Source organism: Dermacentor albipictus, chromosome 5, assembly GCF_038994185.2.
Source record: "Dermacentor albipictus isolate Rhodes 1998 colony chromosome 5, USDA_Dalb.pri_finalv2, whole genome shotgun sequence".
In the NCBI taxonomy this organism is placed as follows: Eukaryota; Metazoa; Arthropoda; class Arachnida; order Ixodida; family Ixodidae; genus Dermacentor; species Dermacentor albipictus.
The window spans coordinates 44,589,008-44,606,374 of NC_091825.1; the positions used below are offsets into that span (position 1 = coordinate 44,589,008).

Here is a 17,367-nt window from a genome sequence, read left to right on the forward strand (position 1 = left end):
GTTAGATCCACAGCCACACTACGTTGGGGGCCGAATGCAAAACTGCTCTCGTGTAGAGAGCTTTCAGTGCATGTAAAAGGGGCCCTGAACCACTCCTCAGGCTTGATAAGAAACACATTCTGCGGAGAGCATACGCTGCTGTGAATATCGCAGCCAAATTTTGTAGTCGTGTATGGCGTGCAAAGTTCACAAGAAGAGTGCGAAGTTACCTTTCTCTCAAACACCCTCCTTTTAAAAAAAGGCCTTCTCACCCAATTCGAAGCTGCAAGCAACTGGCATATGTCGTCACATGTAAGATTCCCATGGGTGGATCCTACAGGCCAATAGCTACAAGGGCAGGCCGTACGCTCATGTTACTTGTGCATCCAGTGAACGTACGAACCTGGGAAATGCTATTCCTATGGAGCAGCAGTGTCTGGCCGACCCCTTCCATGTTGATAGAAAAGGTTGTCGACGTTATGGCTCTTTCGTCACCGTCTTCCTGCTGTTCTGACACAGAGCAAGTCACTGAATTTCCATTAAATGTAGCAAATACGACCTCTGTTCCCCGAAGTCCAGGGACCCCACACGATGTTAAGAGGTGGAGTTGCCACTGGCAGGTCCGGCGGCTCAGGTACAAAGTACACAAACTGGCGGCCAGCAAGAGAACCATCAGCGAGCTGTTATACGCATTATTAATGTAGGCACACTATCGAAAAACCAACCGTAAAGCTTTGGGTCAATAATGTACATGTCGGCAGAAACACTCTGCACTTGAATTGGTTGCTTTTTATACCTGCATGTATTATGGGTACATCACAATGATTGTTTCAAGTTAGCCTCAGATTCAAATTAAATGTTTCGAATACTATTACTCATACTTCGAGGTTGTCACACCATACTCTAACTAAAACTATTCAGACGTGAATTCCACAGACACCGCAACAGATTTCAAACACAGTGCTGCGCCAGCAGCAAACCATATTTATTATTTAACTTACAAAGTAAAGGCTGTAAATAACATACTAATTCTTATGTTCTCAGTTCCAGGATCATGGCGACAGGTTCAAACTTTCAAGATCCAGAACAGTGTTGCACTGAGAATCTAAAGCCTCGTCTTGACATACGTCTTGTACTGCTTTTAGGAATTCCAGTGCCTTGCAGATCTCTGTGATCTCCTTCTTCAATGATGAAATCCTATATATAACAGATGAAGATAAGAAGATTAAAAAGCTTCCCAGGAGGCTTCTAAGAGCAATGTCAACTTCAGTTAGTGATAGGTCAGACTTTACTATTCTTGGTAGTCTAGCCTCCAGAATAGACACAACACAAATATAACAGGGGCAAACCAGTCTTTGTTTGCTTTCTTCTTTATTTCTGTCCTGCCATGTTGCAAAGATTTTGTCAATGTAGTCTCTATCTTTGCATTCTTTTTTAATTAGAAATTAAATTATGGGGTTTTACGTGCCAAAACCACTTTCTGATTATGAGGCATGCTGTAGTAGAGGACTCCAGAAATTTCGACCACCTGGGGTTCTTTAACGTGCACCTAAAGCTAAGTACACGGGTGTTTTCGCATTTTGCCCCCATAGAAATGCGGCCGCCGTGGCTGGGATTCGATCCCGCGACCTCGTGCTCAGCAGCCCAACACCATAGCCACTGAGCAACCACGGCAGGTTGCATTCTTTTTTTATCCGAAGCACTAAGCCGAGTCTATTTCAACCAAAAGTAGTATCTTAGCCACAACTAGAGCTTTTTGAATGGTATTATACACTACTCTCAGAGATGTCAAATGTTCTAGGGTGTGTTCATAGCAGTTGGACGAGGATGCCTGGGACTTTAATGCAACGGCATTAAGGGTCCCGTGTCGCAGAAAATCTGGCGTTGGCATCCGGCATTTCGTGTCAGATGTTGTTTCGGCAAAAAGAATTTCAAGCCATGCATACCCAGGCCCTCCATGTGGTGCAAGGAAGTTATTAAACTAGTTGAATTTCTCAAGCTAAAATACATAGAAAAATCGTAACATATGACTTACACACAACCTATAGACATATTAGTGTCGGATTGTAATTTGAATATAGGAAAAAACATAATTCTGTTACTTGAACACTCAAACACATCCCTTTTGCAGCATTTCTACCATTCATAGACCAGCCACGGCAACTGCTATTTGCACCCGCTGGCACGCGAATATCTTGGAGCCCACAGAGCAGCGCGCCCAGTTCCTTGCAATAACCTTCAGATGGTGCTCGCCTCCGCCGCATCGCGATGCACGCAAGCAGCCGCGTTTCTAACAGAAAGCCCGCCTCCGTCCATAGCGCTTGCCGCCAGCGTTTTCTGGTAAACATTACAGTTACATACGCTCCAGTTGACAGGAAGCATGAGAAGCAGTCAGGGATCTTTTAATGCTATCACGTTCCACCCTTAAAAGTGAAGCTTCAGCTTCTTCCAAATTTTTCCTTAAATTCTCATTAAAGAACAGTACTGAGGTCAGGGGGTGCCGATTATCGAAGGAGAAAAAGGCAATGCTTGTTTTGCAAAAAAGAAAGGCACCTTTCTTAGCTAAAGAAATATGAAAAATGTCCTCTCACATAGATGAGACCAAAGAAAGGTAAGAAAGTCCCGTCTATTGTGCTTCAACACAGTCAAATGTGCATCACTAATGGGGCCCAAAACTCTACTCTTCTAAGTCCTCTCAAAGTGATCATTGCTTTCAACAAAGCGCTATTTCCAAGATAAATAATTATATATTACTAAGGTCTTGAAAATAATAAGAGAGAATATGTGTAAACAGCACTCGCCTGACAATAGATCCCAGATATGCAATACTCAGATTTCATGTATTTTCCCCTCTACACGTCTACACAGCAAACCTCCTGGAAGTCTTAAAACCATCGGGAATTTTATAGATAGGCGGACTTTCAAGATAAGGTAAATTTTGATGCTCTAACTGCATAGAGAATTTATAGGCCTGTAACGTATAATTTTTTTTATTTTCGCATTCTATATACTCTTGCCTCAGGACCAAGAATTTTTATGTAACCTGTGATAGGTGTATACGTATAATAGTACTTGATATTACATGAAGTGTCATGTTTTTCTGTCTGCAAGGCTTTTTAAAATCTTTTTTGAATTTTTAGTGGGGCTATATTTGTGCACATTATGACTGCTTACTTTAGTGTTTCTTTGGTCACCTCAATCACTGCTTAAACACACTAAATTTTCTGTGATATTCACACAGTACTGCCAACTTTATCATTTGAAAAAATACGACAGTGAAAGCCAAGAAATGTTAAAATTTGGTGCAAGAGAGTAATGTTACTTGATCGTTCATAATGTTGACTGTTTAAAAATATTCACAGATTTTCTTATGGCGGGATGCTGTTAACAGCCACTCTGTTTCATACATTAACAGCAACAATGACCTGCACCAACAACAAGCAGAAAGATTTATCAAGTGTATTAATAAAATATTCATGTAATGGCTGTCGAACATTTGTTTGCCAGTATCCACTGGTTCTTTTAAGTTCATGTTGCTGATGCACAGGTAGGTCTGCATAATCAACGGGTCCGAAAAATTGGACCATTAAAGTTACGCAGTACTAAAACATTTGTCTTCTTTTTTTAAGTTAATTTGCCCTAAAATATGTATGCAAACGAAAAATAATTAAATATTTGCGTCAATACGACAATCATAAATGTGCGCTAAAGATCGGCTCTTCTGTGATACAATCATAAAAGTTTGCAGGTATGCTAACACTATAAGCAGCGCACTGCAAATTGCATGTGATCATGGGCTTTCACGAGCTACTGGCACAACTGTTTTCCAGTACACTGACTTTTTGTTGTGATAACAACAAGTTAAATAAACGGGTGATCTTTCTGCAATGGCCTCATACAAAGCACTCCCGCATTGTCAGAGGGCCAACAGCACTTGGGCACACTTTTCAAATACTCACACAACTCGGTGCCAAGAGCACACATGCTCTTGATGGTTATGTATGATCGCTTGTCACAAGACAGCAGCGGTTCAAGAGAGAAAACACTACCAGTTCAAGATTAATTATTTTCAAATGAAGTACACCTTTTCCTAACTTTTCGTATGGTCATTGAGCAGGTTCATCTAGATTAGGCACAAGCTTAGGGTAAAGAAATGATAGATACAAAAATTTAACATTAATGGAAAATTGCTATGGCCACAAAACATATATGTTTTGTGGCCATAGGGACACTAAGGAGACTACACTGTGTTGTAAAAATGTCACACTGAACTCGTCACTGAACCAAAATGACCAAAATGTGAAAAATAATTTGCAATCAGTGACAACACGCTGACATACCCGCCCTGGTGTATTGGCATGAAATTCGAAAATGACACTTTGACCGTCAATTTGTCTTTCAATAATCAACCTATTATACCGTGAAATCAACAAGAGTAGAGTTCTTCAAGAATACTTTATCAATCAAAACTGATTGTTTCTTTTAAGTGCTTTCTTATTTATTTTGGTGTCCCTTTAAGTGGTAAAAACAACAGTAAAGAGCGACGAGAAAATACAATGTAGGCAAAATTTGCAGAAAATACTTTTGGTTGAAAGGACACTTCCCAATTCTGCGTGTAAACAAAATGTGTTTTGAATACAAAACCATTAAGAGAATTTACTCCTCTATTGCATGAACATGTAGCATAGAATTGAGCAGCCCACATTGCAAGTAGCACATGAAAATACACAGAGGACCACTTGACTCTTGGTTGAGTGTGCTCAGGAACCAAGAAAATCCCAATATTTTGAAGTTCCCACATTTTAGCTTCCTGGTGTTATGGATGCAATCGGCAAAACAAAAAACATTAGAAAATGAAATATTCAAGCTTAAAAGCAAGCAATCTGCTTGTAGATATCAAATCGGTTATTCCTTACGTCTCTTCACCCTACAAAAGCTTATAAACGGGCCACTAATACCGTAAAAAGAGAACTGATCAGTTTTATTGTCCAACAAGTCCCAGACGATGCCCAGCTGATCTCTACCTTTTGCCTCACCTGTCCCACAAGTCAGGTTCTGATAATAAGGACGCAGTGCTCATGAGAACACAGGAGCCCGCAATGCCTGCCTTTCAGGCAGCTTTTGAAATAAATGGCTCTCCTCCGGTGGCTGTTTGAAATGCCTCTCTGGACAGAAATGGTCTTTTTCAAAGCACGGATTGCAACAGGAGCGAGCATTTTCCTACCTGGACAGCTCCTGTCCACCAACCAGGACCCCTTTAGCAAATTTCGTGCGTGCCTCTGACGCATCGGCAAGAGCCAGGTGCTTTAGCGCTCCACCCTTCGCAGCCATCGCTGACAGACTTGAGCCCAGCTTCTCTGCAATGACGAAACAACAGTAAAGAATACGAAGCGCAACAAGACTGATGGTACCGACAGGCGGCCAATACAGTCGAACAACAAGAAGCTTTGCTTACTCCGACAATCACCTTTGATAGTTTCCATTTTCTTTTGTTCCACCATCCACGGTCTTTCGCTCTTTGAGTTTCCTTGCCTCTCCCAAGTTAGGCTTATTCCCGTGCCACCCTGACATGACTAGAGTTTCATAACCAACACTACCAGAAGCCCAAGTGGTGCTTCATTTGCATAACTAGTACAGCAGATGATGTGTACTGTACCAACACGCGGTCGCTAACTCGCCATAAGCTCTGCGGAGTATGTGTATGTGCTTTCTATTAAACATTCACGTTCATTGCATGTTCGCACCGTAGCATTTATTTATGCTAATTTAACTCTTGAGGTTTAAAACCACTGCAGTTTTTTGCATAATTTTGTGTCATACAAGAAAACTTAAAATGAGGCTAAACAACAACACCAGATCAGTTTAAAATGGTAATCTTTCAAAACACAATTTTTAATATTTGTTTTAAAAGGCTTGGCCGATAGCCATAGGAAATTGAGACCAAGCTCGCCTTTCTGAATTTTGCACCAAATTTTTGGCATCATTAAAGGGGCCCTGAAACGCTTTCCTATCTAATCATTAAAAAGTCGTAGTTTCTCCTAAAAGGCAAAGCATCGACTGCGATAGCAAATTAGAAGAGCCATAATAAGTAAGGATAGTAGTTTCACCTGTGATATAACATTGTAAACACATACCTATCAACAAAATAACAAGCATGGTCTAAGTTAGCACAAGCAAACGTGCACACATCACACTCAATGACCACAGACAGTCGCGGTCAAAATGCTGACATGAGGAAGCGTGGCAGCAGCAGCGAGCAAAGTGACCTTCGTGCAGTGTATCGCTTCAATGCAAAACTGAGTGGTGAAAACACAGCAGATGCAAAGCTGCGAGCCGTCGGCCCACTTAAACACTGCCTCCAAAGCAGATCGTTTTCAAGATAAAGCCCGCGCAACCATTAACAGCCTCACCATAAGAAATTGCTGCCGAAGTACATCGCCACCTTTACCTCACTTCCCCCCGGTTCCTTGCACACGACAGAAGACGCATTTCCTCTCCGCTTTCCTCCCTTGCGGACGTGAGATTAAGGCCCAAACAATGAAACGTTCCTTTCCTTTGAGCACTTCCTAACCTTACGTGAGGCCTCCTTACAGAGAAGGACCAATGGAGGAAGCAAGCGTACTCTGAAAGCTCCCTTCACTCGTCTTCACGTAAGGAGCGGTTGCCACATGCCCGGATTCGAGATTTTCTCTTAAAAGCTTTACGCGAACACCATTATTCAATAAAAAATTTTGTATCGTCGCACAATTTTTAAATTCAAGAGCTAATATAGAGAAGTGTGGATGCTTTCTTCTAGTTTTGTTTACTAAACTTTAAAAAAATAGCACATTAGAATGCAAAACTTCATGTGCTCCATCAACGCTGGCACGTTGGCGTCGTGCAATGCCTAGCAACGCTTTCATGCCACATGCATGACTGAAACAAACATGCCTGGCAAGACGTACCATGCTCGTGCTTCTCCGCAGGTGAGCAACAGCACGCATGCGCAAGCAAAGGTGACGTGATTAAGCAGTGAGGTGAAGCGTTCATTCAGGGCCAGGAGTGGCGTAAGGACGCATGAAGGTAGCTTTGAAGCTACCTTATGGTGAGGAAGCACTAAGGAAGCCTTCACCAAGGGCGCCTCAGTAAGGAAGCTTTCAGAGTGACATAAGGTAGCCTCGTCCACAATGAAGGCTTCCTTACTGAGGTAAGGAAGATTTTATTGTTTGGCCCTAAGTCGTGATTGTGGGCTCACGCTCGCACGTTTTCACTCGCACATACAACATACGGCGTGCAGTGATACGGATCATCACAGCAGCGCTCACAATGCATTAAATGGCTTCACTAAAGGATGTAATTTTGCAAACCCCATGCCAGAAAAATTTTTCAGATCCTTCAACTATAGGTGAAGTTATTGCACCAATACCTTGCTTTCTCTTTTGGTCTTCACTTGCATGCAGGAAGCTAGACCGCAGTGAGGTCAAGAGGGCAAAGCCCCCCCCCCCCCCCCGTATGTCATGGCTGTGAAAGGGCTCGTCGTCGTAAGTTGTGGCAGCTGCAGTAGACTACGCTATGCAGCACGCCTCGGCAGAAGCAGTTATGCGCAATTGTCATGTGTAGACCAGCAGTGCAAAGATGAAATTATTTTTCTGTCTTTCTCAGATCGCAGACATACATATGTTTCATTTATGTAACTCAGAATTGGCAATTATGTATTACTGAGAATGGTCTCGCCATCTCAACACTGTCAAAATCCATTAAGTCATGGTCAGCTGGTGTGGGAACTTCAAATCAGGTCTCGCCACCTGTCTTCCAATGAGAAGACTCATACAAGGCACTTTGTGGTATGTATGCAAGTAGGTTCCTGTATCACATTATTTCGGGCCTCTTCAATAGAAGAAAAATTTTGCCTCTTATGGTGGGATCAAACCTTGGCACCCAAACACAACAACCTGGTGCTAAAAACATAGGCCACACTCGCGTACACATTTCTTTCGTGCCAATGGAAACTAGCTCTTTCAGGCACAAGCGAGAGCCCATGTGCGCAGGTGCTCGTCCCCATTTGATGATGGACAATTACCACTGTGATTTGTTAGTTAAATGGGGTTTAATGGCGCAAAAGCGGCTAAGGCTATGCTGCGCCAAACACGAGGTGTTTTAAGATCCAGTTTATGAAGGAAAAGGCTGTGTTAATAATCTATATTTTATGTAAAAATCCAGTGTCGTCTAGAAATTTACCGTCCTCACATAATGGGACTAGTGGATCATCACCTAAAATTATAGAAGGGTGTAAAGGTATGTGTAGTTGATATAATTTGTGCAAAAGTGTTCGTCTGTGTGTTTCAATCTGCATACATGTGAGTAATATGTGCATAACTGTTAGTGGTTCTTGACATTTCTCCCATGTTGGTGTGTCTTCTTTCGTAAGTAATTGTGTGTGAGGTGTGTGTGCCTAGTGCGTAGTCAGCATAAAACTACTTCGATGAACCGCTCCTGATGATAGCATGACTTCCACTCGCCAACTATGGGTTTCGCGAGATGTAGCTTGTCGTCGGCACAATGGTCCCATTTGCGTTGCCATTTTACCGCTAAGGCTTTTCTAATTGCACGGATGCTATCTTTATATGGGAGTGTTGTGTTTGTAATGTCTTTGTGCACTGCCATCAATGCATATTTTTCAGCTGCTTCGTTACCTGGTATCCCAACATGGCTTGGGACCCAGCAGAAATGAATTGACCTCCCGTATTCGTTAAAAGCCACCATGTTTAATGTCTCCAATCAGGGGTTCACACTCAGATTTCAGATGTAGAGCCTTCAGTGTGCTTAAAGAATCTGTGTATATGACTGCATTTCTGTGTTTATCAGCGATAATCTTTTTAACAACTCATATAGCGAAAACTTCGGCCGTGAAAACAGAGGCGTGTTGTGGCAATTGAATACTTTTTTCCCAATTTTCCGTTACGGCCCCCACACCCACATGTTCTTTCGTTTTCGAGCCATCAGTGTAGAATTCCATGCGATTTTGATATTTGTCCTGAAGAGCACGAAATTCTTGTACAATGTGTTCATGTGGAGCGTCTCTTTTTTTTAAATGTGTTAATGTCCAGTCGCACAACTGTGTCAAATCGTACCACGGGGCCAACCGTTGTGGTTTCTTGGCAACCTGGAGAACTTCATGGGGAATGTCACAATCCCGACAGTATTGCTCATAGCGCAGGACAAGTGGCCTGATCACGTTCGGTTCATTTGTGTAGTGTAAGCGCAAGTTGCACTGTGTGACGATGTTGTAGCATATGTGTTGCGGTGATGGCTGAATTCTGAGTACGTAAGAGAATGTGAATAATGCTCTGCGTTGCTGTAATGAGGATTCATTACATTCAACATATAAACTTTGAATAGGTGACGTTCTGTAGGCAGCACTTGCCAGTCGCAATCCAAGGTTATGTACTGGATCAAGTCGTTGGATATAGGACTGTCTGGCTGAGCCGTAAACTACGGAGCCGTAGTCTAAAAGGCTACGCACAAGAGACCGGTAAATACGTAAAGGACAGGTTCGGTCGGAATCCCAGTGCTTATGAGATAAAACTTTGAGGGTATTCAATGCTTTATTTGCCTTAATCTTTAGTGTTTTAATGTGGAATAGGAAGTTTAGTTTTTTGTCAAAGATTACTCCCAAGAATTTATATTCTTGTTTTACCGGCAGTGCGACATCATTCAATTTTATATCCGGGTTTATGTACAACCCTCGTTTTTGCGAGAATAGCACTGTAACAGTTTTTTGAGTAGGGAAGCGAAAGCCATTTTTCTCAGCCCACTCCATCAGTTTATTACTGTTATCTGGAGCTGCCTTTCACATGTTCGTAAGTTTGAGGTACGGTACACTATTTGCAGATCATAGATGTATATGGAGTGCATAACAGAGGGGGGAATGACTTTGTTAACAGAGTTAATTTTTACTATAAAGAGTGTTGTGCTTATTACGCAACCTTGTGGAACGCCGTTTCCCTAGATAAATGTGCGCGAGAGCACATTGCCTAGACGGATTTGGAATGTTCTGTTGGACATAAAATCAGAGAGACAGTTCAGCATTTCGCCGCGGATTCCTAACGCAGCGAGGTCACTTAAGATCCCAAATCTCCACGTGGTGTCATATGCTTTTTCTAAATCGAAGAACACTGCCAGGCAGTGCTGTTTGTGTACGAATGCCTCACGTATTTCGTGTTCAAGTCGGACGAGGTGGTCTGTCGTTGAACACCCTTTTTTTACAGCCGCACTGATGAGAATCAATGGAGTTCCATATATGAAGCGTGAAAGTTAATCTGGCATTTACGATACTTTCATATGTTTTCGCCAAACAGCTTGTCAGGACAATGGGTCGAAAGCTGCTTGGGGATGTGGGGGATTTACCTGTTTTTAAGAAAGGCACAACTGTAGCGTTTTTCCAACTTTTTGGCATGCTTCTGGATTCAAATACTTTGTTAAAAAATTTAAGGAGAGCATCTACGGATGCTTGGGACAGGTGTGCGAGCATGGAATAATGAATCCAGCCAGGACCTACTGCAGTTTTCTTGCCAGCACAGAGAACCCTGTTAAGTTCTTGTACCGTGAATGGACAGTTGTATTCATCCCTTGACATACAAGCAGTTAGTAGCTTCTCCTTTTCTGCTGACAGTTTGTATTTTAAGAACGTGTTTGAATAATTAGCTGAGCAAGAGATGTTATAGAAATGTTCCCCAAGTATAGTATTCACTTGTTCTTGTTGTGTTGTCTGAGTGCCCGAAGGTGTAAGTATGGGTATCGTGTATGATGAGTAGTCCCCCTTAAACTTCCTGACCTGTTCCCACATCTTTTTGGATGTGACGGTGCTATTAATTGTAGATATATATTTCTGCCCAGGCATTCTCAGATCATGAACAGCAGGTTGCCATTATCCCTCAAGAGAAAAGTGTATAATAGCTGTGTCTTACCAGTACTCACCTACGGGGCAGAAACCTGGAGGCTTACGAAAAGGGTTCTACTCAAATTGAGGACGACGCAACGAGCTATGGAAAGAAGAATGATAGGTGTAACGTTAAGAGATAAGAAAAGAGCAGATTGGGTGAGGGAACAAACGCGAGTTAATGACATCTTAGTTGAAATCAAGAAAAAGAAATGGGCATGGGCAGGACATGTAATGAGGAGGGAAGATAACCGATGGTCATTAAGGGTTACGGACTGGATTCCAAGGGAAGGGATGCGTAGCAGGGGACGGCAGAAAGTTAGGTGGGCGGATGAGATTAAGAAATTTGCAGGGACGACATGGCCACAATTAGTACATGACCGGGGTTGTTGGAGAAATATGGGAGAGGCCTTTGCCCTGCAGTGGGCGTAACCAGGCTGATGATGATGATGATGATTTCTGCCAAGACAACTTTTCCGCCTGTCTCCGAATGTATCGAGTTTTCGCTTTGGCTTGTTTAAAATTTAGAAAGTTGTTATGTGTTGGGTACCTGCGTAAGATTCCCCAGGCCTTATTTTGCAGCTTTTTTGTTATGGTGCACTCATGTGTCCACCAAGGATTTAGCTTTTTCCGAACAACGCCAGAAGATTGTGGAATGGCCTTTTCAGCTGCAGAAATACTACAGTTAGTAAATTTTTCATTAATTTCATCAATGCTTAAGTCTGGTAAAGTAAGCTCCTCCAGCCTGGCACTTTCTGTAAAAACAGCCCAGTTTGCCATTTGTAACTTCCATTGGCGTGCTTTGTAGGATATAATGGGTAGCGTTGAGGTGAGGTTGATTATGGCAGGTAGATGATCGCTGCCGTATGAAGTCTCAAGTACATCCCATTTAAAATCGGTAAAAATGTCCGGAGAGCGAAATGCTAAAGCGAGGCAGCTAAAATTGCGTGAACTCGGTGAAAAATGAGTTGGCGCACCTGAATTGAAAAGACAGATCTTACTTGTCAAAATAAAATCTTCCATAAGTTGTCCTCATTGGACATTCTTATCGCTGCCCCAAAGAGTGCAATGAGCTTTAAAATCTCCAACTAAAACAACAGGCTCCGGCAGATGGCCAATTAAATTTTCCAGGTCTCGAGTTGTGAAATGGCTATGGGGAGGGATGTACAACGTACTAATGGTGACAGCCTTAAAGGATAGAATGGTGACAGCTACTGCCTCGTATGGAGTATTTATTGAAACATTCCGTGTGGGTATGCCACCTTGGACGATAATAGCGACACCCCCTGATAGACGGCTGGAGTGCTCGTGGTCCTTCCTTATGAAAGTAAGACCTTTAAGAAAATGTGTAAGTTTGGGTCCCAGGTTCGTTTCTTGAAGGCAGAATGCTACTGGTGATAACTTATTTATGATGTCTTTGATGTCACCTAGATTGTGAATTAGGCCTCTGCAGATCCAATGAATGATAAAAGCCATCTTATTGGAATTGGGAAAAAAATTACTTATGTGTGTGCTTACAAATTGTAGGTGACATGTATTTAAAAGCTGATTACTCTTATGAAGGGTGGTAACCATTCAGGTTACCTTTTCCTTTCTCACAGGAGTTATAATATGTTTCTCCTTCGGTGAGTGCCCCAAGGAGCGCGTGTCTTTTGGCGTCAATGACGCCGGAGTTTTTGGATCGACCTCCATCGCCTTTTCCGACGCACTGGACGATCGAGAACCAGGCACCAAGACGCGTGTCTCGGGCCGTGGGGTATGCTTCAACTTCGGACCCTGCAGCACTGTTGTCTGCGGGCCCGTATTCATTGCTGATGGAGCAGCACTGGCTGCAGCCACCAAGGGGGCGGTTGGGGTTTCTACAGGAGTACCGGACGTGGACCCTGTAGATTTTTGAGACCTGTGTGGCGCTGCCCCCTGCTGCGTCACACTGGCATAGCTTACTTGAGGTAAGTGCGCTAATCTTTTCCTCGCTTCATGGAATGAAACCTTCTTGTTTACAGTTATTGCAATTATTTCTTTTTCTCTTTTCCAGCAAGGGCAGCTCCGTGAGTAAGCTGGATAATCGCCCTTGCAATTGACACATTGTGCGGGAGCATTGTAGTTGTCAGATGGATGGTCGTTGGCACTACACTTTGCGCATGTTTTCTTTCCTCTGCATTATTGTGATGCATGTCTGAACCTCTGGCACTTGAAGCACCGCCTCGAGTTCGGTATGTATGGTCGGACGTTGATTTTCAGGTAGCCTGCGTCGAGTGAACTTGGCACAGTACTGGAGCCAAAGGTAAGTATTGCGTGTTTTGTGGGGATCTGTTGGTCGTTTCGTCGAAGTGTTATCCTTTGTACCTTAATTACATGTTGCTCCTGGAATCCCTCAAAGAGCTCTTCATACTGAGGTTCAAGAAATCTTCTGATATTACTCCTCTGCTGGTGTTGAGCGAGCGATGTGGGGAAATAGTGACATTAGTGTCACCGATGCTTTTGAGTTCACTGATTTTTTCTACTTGTTCTTTCTTTGTCAGTTCGAGGAGGAGGTCTCCGCTTGCCATCTTTGATGCTTTGTAGAATGATCCAATCATGTTTGATAGGCATTTGGATACAATGAAAGGTGATAGTTTTCTAATAGTTGTGTTGCCTACACTGGGAAGGACATGGAACTTTGGGAAGGTGTCATAGTTTGGTTTTAATAGGAACTGAAATGTTGCTTCGGTGCGCCCTCGTTTTTGAAGGCGATCTTGGAAGGGGGGAAAAGCATTTGCCCTGTAAACAATGGAAAATTCGGCGGCAATGGTAGCCACCCACATCAGAGCCCAACTAGGGGACGCTACTAGGTTGTGAATAATACCTGCTGACGCCAGCCATGCATCGCCGCTATAACCTAATACATATATCTACCCAAGACAAGATATATTACACACGGTTAACCCTTGCCGCCAGGAAATACGGAAGTAATTAGAAGTGAAGACAGGAAAGATGGAAAAGTGGGAGAGAAAGACGATGATTGGAGAGGAGGAAGAGGCGACTGCCAATTTCATCCAGGTGGGTCAGTCTGGAGGTGCCGTCTATGTGAAGCCGAGGCGGAAGAGGTGTGTTGCCTCCGCCAGGGGACCTTAAAGGTCCAAACACCCAGCATCGGCTCAACCCCCAGGATCCCCCTTTCCCCAGACACGGCTAAGCCGCGCACGGCTACGTGCGGGAGGGGCCAACCCTCGTGTGCTCGGGTACGTGGTGTCGCAACACACCAAATGCCTGCTGACGCAGACGCCCCTGTGGGGACTGTCATTCGTGTGCATCATGTTGCATAACAACAAGTACTACATACTACCATACTAGTGCACACAAGGACGAACATGTGCTATCGGAAATTTCCTGATTATATAGGGAAATAACCTTCATAAGATTCCAAGCACAATGTGAATAGTGGTGCACATGCTCAGATGTCTGCGACCGTCAACTATGCTGGCCGCTATTGAGCTTAAGTGTTGCTTTTTTACTGAGCAAAGAAACTTAAGAAGAAGGTAAGGACCATGAAATGAGCGATGGAGTGAAAAGTGCCAGGCACAACGGTAAGAGCAGGAAGGTGGCAGTGTGGATAAGAGAGCAAACAGGGGTAGTCAGTGTTGGGCAGTTTCGAAGCTATGTGTAACTTAGATACCCTTAGATACTCTTTGGGTACCTTGTATCTATCATGATACATCGGGCAAGGCGTGTATCAGTATCTGTATTTCCGATACACGAAAGAATGCATCGTGTATCTTAAGATACAAGATACTGCTGTGGTGACATCACCATGAGAAACTATAAACCTTGGCTGAACCCCACTTCTGGAGCTGATACTGCTGCCACTAAGCCACCTGAATAAAACTAAAGGCAGCGACATTCTTTTATCTTTCTGCCAGAGCCCTCAAGCAATGGCAGACGGTGAGGTCTATGCATCCCTATTGGTGGAGCAGATTGACGTGGTGGCGCCTGCGCCACCTCGACAAACACAGGTGCACAAACGCCTGCGTGCAGCCTACATTTTTTTTTCTTTTTAGTAGCATCGGTGCCATGAAACATGCTCGTAGCCACTATACTACAATGCGTACACCAATGCACTTGGCGTATTACCCACAAATTCCGATGCCGCTATAATGTCGTTACGAAAGTTTCTCTTGTGTGGTGCTTTGTTATGAAGTCTGAAGAATACCAGAATAGGGTTGCCTTGCATCTAGTGGCTTTCACACATCAGCGATTTGAAGGATCTCGTGGATGTAAGTTTGACTGTTTTGAACCAAAGAGTTGATGATGCTGATCCCAAGAGACAAGGTATTCAAGGTATCTTGTAAACGTGACTGTCGCTCGCAAGCACCAAAACCAATTTTTTAGACTATGTCACATGATAAGAATTCTGTGAAAAATGATTAAGCTACAAACCTGCATATTACGGATGGGCTAGTGCTTGTTTATGTCATGAAAGTGAAATTTCATAACTATTAGTGGCGCCATCTGTATTGTGTTCACTGTTGTCGTGCGACACGAAACAGCCTTTCTATTTTACTTAGATATACCTTTATTTTTTTCAGCTCAACCTTAAACGACCCCTCACTAGGTCTGGCCATCTTGAGCTGACAAGCACAATGCATACAATGCACGCTAACGTTCATGTCTGCTAAGTATTACATCGCCATGCACCGCAGAAAGAGCTGACATTTCAAACCGAACGCCATTTGTCCTTCTCCTCGTGGGCGCCGCACTCCCAGCCGGATAGCCGACTTATAGCACACAAGTGCGCCTACATACATCACACTATTGTGACGTCACTCGTTCATGCTTTATGAACCGCTTGTGTCTGCCTCAGTATTCGTGTAGCACTGACTTATAACGCTAGTCAGGTGTTCTCGTACACAGTGCGATAAATAGCGTGCTGTGCAGCAAAAAAATAGAGGGAAAAAAATGAAGGCAGGGCCCATGATGTATGCATCACGCAATCCTCGAGCTCCGGTATAGAAGAACGCAGGGAAGGAATTTCGCTTGCGGAGGCTAGACGGCGCAAGTAGAGAGAGTGCCTCTCTTAGCAGCGGACCTCGCCTCCTAAAATCATGAGTTCAGGGCACTGAAATATTTCTAACTCCACTATTAAAAAACTAACTTGACAAATTATTGAGGCAGAGTGCTCCCTTAATGGCACATAACAACTCCCAGCATATAACTTGCAGGAAGGGCGCGGTCCCTCAGTCCACGCCAGAAGGCCCCAGTCCTGGCCGGCCACGCCCAAGAGCGCCCAGCCATGCTTCGAACCACTGCCCGCGCTCACAAGACACCTTGTCTTCTAATTCTTCGACTGCTGGCTACGATGCCCGTGTTCCGATGATGCCGGTGGCTTCTATGATGATGATGGCGGTGTTCCCATAAACCATAATTTGCTATTTGGCCTGGTGGGGAGCCCTTTACAAATCAGCAGGTAATCGGAGCTATAAGTGGCAGTAGTATGAATAGCGGCAGTATCCAGTAACGCTTTGTGCCACTACAGTATGTAGAAACATTTTTGGGCTGGAGAAGTTTCCTCACAGAAAAAAAATCGGTAAAGGATTGCATGTTAATGAATATGCCACTAACAAATGCTCTGCGTCAGCAGATGATTAGAATATGTAAGGTCATTGCAACTTTACGTGCTGTCTGTATATGCAATGCATAAAAAGAAATGTCACTACCAGCATTGTTGCTGCTGTACACTTGTTTAGTGATCCTGTATTGCATAAACTGTGATGCGGATTACGGTTTACTGACAACGTAAAACTTCACAGCGGTATTTGCACCACTGTGCAGAGGCTTCTTATTGACATTCTTGTAATCAGATGGCGACCCACTAGCTGGTCGGCAAGCAGAGCAGTGACTCCCATCAATTACAAAAGTGACAAGCAAAAACCGCTGACTGCACAGCATATAAAGAGCTTTCATGTTAAGCAGCTAAAGCAATTCCAATAAAATGTTTCAGAACAAAAATATTACACTTTGAGCATGAAAGACAAAAAGGCTGAGATGCTAACAGACATTTCATTCAAATGAAACAAGGTTGGTCGGAGTTGAGAAATTTTCAAGCAAACATTTCTGTGCATACGCATTTGCTATTACATTATATAGCTCGATAAGAACTTTTCAAATGTATCAAATAATTTTAACATTCAAATGGAAAGCATCGCATCGGACACACGAATTGAAGTAGTATCTTGTATCTGTATCTGAAATACTTGTTGTCCGAGTATCTTTTGTATCATGATACAATATGATACTTTGCCCTAGGGCTGGGCATAGTGTATCTTTGCCCAGCCCTAGGGGTAGCCAATATTCAGTTGACATTAAGAGGGGAAAATGGAGCTGGGGAGCCCATGTAATGCACAGGGTAGATAACCAGTGGACAATTAGAACTACAGAATGGGTGCCAAGGGGAGGGAAGTCCAGTCGAGGACAGAGAACAATTAGGCGGTGTG

At 43.4% G+C, this 17,367-nt stretch overlaps 1 protein-coding gene across 1 annotated transcript in view; it reads right to left on the reverse strand.

Moving 5' to 3' along the window:
- Positions 1-928: 928 nt before the first annotated feature.
- LOC135900495 (uncharacterized) overlaps positions 929-17,367 on the reverse strand; it is a 54,683-nt gene continuing 38,244 nt past the window's right edge. Inside the window, exons 4-5 of the mRNA XM_065429977.2 lie at positions 5,204-5,336; positions 929-1,176 (exon numbers count right to left, since the gene is read on the reverse strand). Of these exons, the coding sequence (XP_065286049.1) occupies positions 1,032-1,176; positions 5,204-5,336 (278 nt within the window). The 3' untranslated portion in view covers positions 929-1,031. The remainder of the gene's footprint in view (positions 1,177-5,203; positions 5,337-17,367) is intronic.